Source organism: Stegastes partitus, unplaced genomic scaffold (assembly GCF_000690725.1).
Source record: "Stegastes partitus isolate 25-593 unplaced genomic scaffold, Stegastes_partitus-1.0.2 Scaffold483, whole genome shotgun sequence".
NCBI classification, from domain to species: domain Eukaryota; kingdom Metazoa; phylum Chordata; class Actinopteri; family Pomacentridae; genus Stegastes; species Stegastes partitus.
The window spans coordinates 395,233-401,850 of record NW_007578214.1 but is presented as its reverse complement, the minus strand read 5'-3'; the positions used below and the strand labels follow the sequence as shown (position 1 = coordinate 401,850).

The 6,618-nt window shown below is 45.2% G+C and overlaps 1 protein-coding gene across 1 annotated transcript in view; it reads right to left on the bottom strand.

Annotated features, from left to right (window-relative positions):
• akap6 (A kinase (PRKA) anchor protein 6) overlaps nt 1-6,618 on the bottom strand; it is a 159,301-nt gene that overhangs the window by 35,501 nt on the left and 117,182 nt on the right. The window contains exon 16 of the mRNA XM_008287037.1: nt 1,154-1,414. Coding sequence (XP_008285259.1) covers nt 1,154-1,414 — 261 coding nt within the window. The remainder of the gene's footprint in view (nt 1-1,153; nt 1,415-6,618) is intronic.

The following is a 6,618-nucleotide window of genomic DNA, read 5'->3' as shown; positions in this document are numbered from 1 at the left end:
AGAACCTACACACTCGTCTACAGGTAGAACCTACACACTCACAGGTGTGTTTCATGTTTGCTGCTGATGGTCAAAGTTTCTGAATCCTTCATCACAAACACACGTCAGTAGTTTTTAGAAGGTCAGTCATCTGCAGCACGTTTTAACAAACATCTCCTAACATCAGTTCTACATCCATCCAGGTGTCCTCCTGTCTGCAGATGGTTCTGGTAGGTTCTGGAGGTAAAACAGTCCTTCCATTGTCTAGAACTGGTTCTGACCAACCACCATCACACATGCTGATAGGAGCCTGGAATGTTTACCCAGAACGCACTATGTAAAGGTTCATCTGGTGAATGATCAGAACCAGAACCACAGCCAGGGTACCAATGATTGTTTCTATGACTCTGTGTCATAGACATGAACCTGGTACCACTATGAGACATCCCATAATACTGATGCTACAGCTGCTGACAGAGGACATAAACAGAACCAGGTCCAGTGTTCAGACTGAGACACCTGAATGGATGTAGAACTGATCTGGTGTCAGTTTTTAGTGGAGCCTGAGGCCAGTTTATCTTTGAGGAGACAAAGCTGAAGCCTGTGACCAGCTGAAGACAGAAGTTCTGAGGGTCCAACGTCTGCTGTCTGGACCCACTGAACGGTTCAACATCAGGGATCAGTGGGTCTGATGGAGGTGGACCATGAACCAGCAGCGTAGAGAGTTCTGGGTTCTGACTAAGGAGGTAGACATGTGACAGTGCTAGTTTCTAGCAGCGCTGTGATGGACCGGTGACCCATCCAGGATGAAACCTGCATCTATCACAAACATGGTTGCTGCAGCTTCATCCTCATACGACCCGTTAGAGGGTATGACCCGTTATACGACCCATTAGAGGGTACGACCCGTTAGAGGGTACTTCCTGTTAGAGGGTACTACCCATTATACAACCCGCTAGAGGGTACGACCCGTTAGAGGGGACGACCTGTTACACGACCCGCTACTGGATGAAGCTGCTGCAGCCGTAGGAAGACGGAGCAGCTCTGGCGGGCCTCGACACCACGTCATGTGTGATGAACCTTCACTGTCACATCTCCATGGAGACGGGTACCTGCTGCACAGAACTCCTGACTGTGATGTTCCACCCCAGACCGAACCATCATCAGAACCTACCTTGAAGCTGTGCAGCTGCTCGGCCTCGTCTCTGTCGTGTCTCAGGCAGGAGTTGAAGATGAGCAGCTCGGTGTCCCTCAGCCAGGCCTTCAGCTCCTTGATCCGGGCCTCCAGCTGCTCCAGCAGAGAGTTGGTCAGCGGAGACAGAGCCGAGCGAGGGTTCTCCACGGAACCGGCCCGACCTCCGGATGGCAGAACGTTACCGCTGGAAGCACGGTTCTGTTGGGAAGAACTGGGTCCTGAATGCTCCGAAAGGATTTTCTGAAAGAACACAGTGAGAAGAAGAAGAAGAAGAAGAAGAAGAAGAAGAAGAAGAAGAAGAAGAAGAAGAAGAAGGAGAGCAGAGTTACTGTGAGGTTCTGTCAGAGGTTCTGTCAATATCCATCATGTAAAGCAGCAGATCAATCAATAAACACCACATTAATCATGCAGCTGCAGGACAGAGCGATCAATGGGGGAGGACGTGGTGTCAGCGTGAGTGATGTCACCGGCCACGACGTCATAATAATAACCCAGTGATGATGTCACCGGCCACGACGTCATAATAACCCAGTGATGATGTCACCGGCCATGACGTCATAATAATAATAACCCAGTGATGATGTCACCGGCCACGACGTCATAATAACCCAGTGATGATGTCACCGGCCACGACGTCATAATAACCCACTGATGATGTCACTGGCCACGACGTCATAACAATAACCTAGAGATGATGTCACCGGCCACGATGTCATAATAACTCACTGATGACATCACCGGTCCCATTCAACCAGCAGAGGTTCAGAGTTTAAAACGAGTCTGGAGACGGTTGAACTGGTTTCATCAATGAACAAGGAGAACAAATACAAAATGTACAGTATCGTTTTTAAAATGTATAAAATGTATATGTACTCTAAAAGTTTATCAAAAATATAAATCATGTTCATCAAAAAATAATTTGAAATATCCAAAACATCAAAATATGTCAAAAAAAATATGCCAAAAATAAAGTAATACAGAAAATAAATCTAGAAATAGCTGAAATACAAAGAGCTGAAACTGGTTTGATGTGAACGTGTGTTTTAGAGTGTCGTGCAGCAGAAGGTGACCTGAAGCCCATACCAGTCACTCTACTGGATCCACTGTGAGGCCGTCAGAGCTTCAACGACAGTGAGCGCTACAGTTAGTCATCAACAAACAGAATGAGATGATTGAATCTGTCACACTTTGGCTGGTGCTGTTCTGACATCAGACATGATGACTCCAGTTCTGTCCAGGAATCATATTAGAGCGTTTACATCCAGCTGATGTTGGTTCAGTTCCTGGTGCTGTTCAGCTGAGCATCCTTCCCGTTGTAACGTCGCCGTATAGAGTGTGATGTACAAGTGTGATGTGTGATGACAGTGTGTGTGTGTGTTCTGCTGTGGTTCATTTCAGTCTGTGATGCTGTTATCAGAACTCTGAATTAGCTTGTTGCTGCTAATCGTGTTGACGCGTCTGCTGTGATTCTCCTATTATCGTGTTAACAAGCTGCTCCACTCAGAGCAGGTGCAGAGTTCTTCCTCCAGAGCTGCAGCTTCTCACCAACACAAACCTCCTGGAGACGCCGAGCAGCTGAGAGCGCCGTCGCTGAGCAGCAGCAGGACAGACCATAATAGGCTGCAGGTCTCACACCTCCGACTCCATTTATACGAGTGAACCATCAATCAGAGCAGACTGATGTTTGAACCAATCAGCAGCTCAGACAGTCGTCGTCACGGCAACATGTCTGACACTGAACTCGATGGTTTACCAAACTGTAAAACCAGGTTTAAATCAGGTTTAATTTGAACCTCAGTTCAATCAATTAATGATGAAACTGTTTAAAAAGAAACAAAAACCCTAAAAACACTAAATTCAGAAATAACGTAAACGTCAACGTTATTTTCACAATAAAATTTGTTTTCTGGCTTTGACTCTAACGCTGTTTTAATGGAGGACAATTAAAGTGTTAAAACTATAAAATGACCAATAAATGTGGTTAAATAATGTCATAATATTACTGACAATTAGATAATAATCAGATGAGTTAAACTTTTCCTACGTCTGAGGGAACATCAGCGTCGTTTCTCAGACGTCTGCAGCTTTTTTCAGCTTCTAAACGTGTTCTGCAGGTTTTTACTGAAAGTTTTCTGACATCCTGGATTTGATAGTTTTGGATGTATTTTTACAGTTTAACTGATCAGTACAGAGCTTTGCTTCCAGTGAAGTTTGTTCAAACCGGACAGACGTCTTTAATAGTTCTGACTAGAAGAACCGACCCGTAGCGTGAACGTTCAGCGACACAGAACCGCTTCAGGGTTCTGCTGCAAACACAAATGATTTAAACTCCGGCTGAAGCAAAGCTGCGCTTCGTGTCCAGACTTTGGTTTGTTGTGTTCGGGCTTCATGCAGGGAAAGATTTCAGGCTCAGTTAGCTGTTTTTCTGCAGCAGAGAGTGAACAGAGCGGCTGCTGATGGACCCTGCATGGGTCCCTGCAGCTCATTTCCATCTCTATGTGTTTGTACAAAAGGTTTGAGCGCAGACTCTCCTCCTCAGTGGCAGCAGCTCTTTAACTGAACTCTGGCAGGTAAAAGCGCCACTTTATGGGACCCCTGAGTGCAGAAATGTGCAGTTAGCTTTGTGCTGGGAGCCATTATGACTGTTGTTAGTTTGGCAGAGACAAAGACACGGAGACAGACCGTCATCACGGATGTAATTTAACACATAGAAAGTACATTTACCAAGACAGACACAAAAACAGGTTTTCTCTTAAAGTATACGTTTTGTGTCCTCTGCAGGTGGTTCAGACGAACACATTCCCTCCACAGAGACACAAACGGGTCGGGTTACTTCTCTCTGAGCGTCGTGACTGTCAGCTAACGGACGGGTTCTCATCAGGTCCATCCTGCTGTAACGCTTCATCACTTCAAACTTCGTTAATGTTCCGTCAACAACAAACTAACGCAGTTGAGAAAACGTTTGGTTTGTTCCGTTTCCCCTCATCGCTTTGCTAAATCTCGGTTCTGTTTCCTTAAACCTACTGAAACAGTTGGGCTGAACCCGACTCGGATCTCTACCCAGTTTCTAGAATCACTGTGTTTATTATTTACAGCAAATTTATTGTTCAGTTGCTGTTTCACAGTTTGACAAAAAGCTGTCTTTAAAAGAGTCGTGCTTCAGAAGGAGTCGGTGTCTGACGGGCGGCGTCCTGCTGCAGCCTCTCAAGGCCACGTCCAGGCTGCTCTGATTGGCTGAATTAAAACTATCGTCTTTATCATCTCTAAAGTACGTTTGCTGCTGAGCTGAACCACCGACAGCAGGCCATGTGGGTAGTTTTACAGGCCCTCCTCCCGCCCCGACCTCCTCCCGCCAACTGCAGTGGACTTCATGAACGTGTGGCTTCATTCATAGTCGCTGCTACCTGAACTCACTGAATCAATAATATCATGTTTTGTTTTCTTAGTATTTTTTGGTCTCGTATAAGTTTGGAAAACGGGAATTAAATGTTGACAGAATCGGTAAAGTTTAAAGTTTAATTTATTCTCTGTTTCCATGGAAACCATCGACTCACAACAAAGATCCCGTTCATGCTTCAGACAACAGAACCAAGCCTGTTTCACCTGGAAACGGCTGAACTGGACCTCCACACCGTGAAGCGCTGCATTAAGGACGGACGGGTTTGTTTTTATCATGTATTCATCAGTTAAAGAGGATTTAAAGGAACTCTGGTGTTCAGCACTGAGGAGTGAGCTTCTCATGAAACCAGCATCTTTCACCTCCAACACTCAGCTCCGATAGGAACTAATAATGAGAGTTACGTCATCATCAGGAGGTCAACAATAGAAGAAGTTCAGAGGGGAACAGAAGAAAACAGATTAAAACCAGAACAAAAGAGGAACGAGAGAAACGTGAGAAGAACGGATGAGAGATAATTATGAACTATCAGAAACAAAGAGCGACGCTGCTGGTTCAGAGGCTGAGCGAAGCGACGGATCATCTGCTGCCTTTTAGAGGCTCCGTGGAAAAACACCAGCGCCGGTCCAGTCGCCTGATGGCTGGGAAACACAAAGAACCCGTTTGTTTGTGTCTCGCAGAGGTTTTGACACTGTTGGTGGAAGAGTTCTGGTAATGTACGGACCATTCACCGGCTGGAGTTAATTCAGATTCACTCCAAACGTTTTACTGAGAAATCACACATTTAGAGGAGCTGATAAAAGCAAGCGTGTCGGTTCTGGTTCAGTCTGTTCTACACCAGTTGGATCAGTTCAGTGTCACGTTCTGTGTGTCTGCATACATACAGTACACGTACGACACCTATGTGCTGTATATGGTACATGTACACGTTATGCCTCGTCTTCAGTTTGACCTTCAGGCAACAAAACAGCAAGCTGCTGCCAAAAAAGACAACAGAGAAGAAGAAGCTAATTTACAACCTCTTTACTGTCATCGCTCTGTGTGTGTGTGTGTGTGTGTGTGTGTGTGTGTGTGTGTGCGCACACGTCATAAATTGTTCATCAGACCAGTTGAGAGGCGACACCATCCCAGAGTGTTGGAAGCCGTCTGATCAGCAGAAACACACGATGACAACAAGCTCACCTGAAATTAAACCCGTTTAAAAAACGTTTTATATGAGTTATAAACTATTTACTGTCATTTCTCTGTTTTGTTAAATTATAAATAACAACTAGTTAAATCACAGAAAAAAATATTGATTTACATTTTAAATGTAAACAAAATGAAGCAGGTCAGGCCTGCGTGTGTGTTTGAATCAGCTGCTTGTGTCGCTGGTATCCACGTATTTATTGTTTCACAGGTTTTGAACACTGAACGTGATTCTCATGTTTTTAAACAGTTCTGTTGTTTTTACAACTAAAGTGGGAGGAAATGAAAAAAGTTCCACGTTTCTGCTGCGCTCTCCTGCTCTGGAACCTTCTGAGCATGCCCAGTAGGAGCCGTATTCTGCTCTGACGTCAGCAGGTGTTTACAGGTGAGCCCAGACACCAACAGAGGGGCAGCGTCTGAATAAAGTCGAGGTGAGAAGTCAAGAACAAGAACCTGATGAGTGACTCGATGAGCCAGCGTCAGACTGTTTAACTGTTGACATCATTTCACCTGCTGCAGGTTTAAGATCCTCGACTTCTCCCTGACGTGAACGAGGAGCCTCGAAAAAGCTGCAAACCTCAAATTAAAGCATAAAACATGTCGACGGAGACGCTTGTGATCCTTCAGTTAAAGGCCACGAAGGCAGCAGGAGCCTGAACGGAGACGAACTAATTATCACCTTCATGTTCCAGATTAGATCAGAGCTGATTAACCTGAAATTAGACACACACACACACACACACACACACGCTCAGATATATCAGTTTGATCTCTCAGATAGAATCTCAGTTTGGATCGACTCCAGGATGCTACACTCCTGTATTCTGAAACCCGACAACACTGTGTTTGTGTCTGTGTG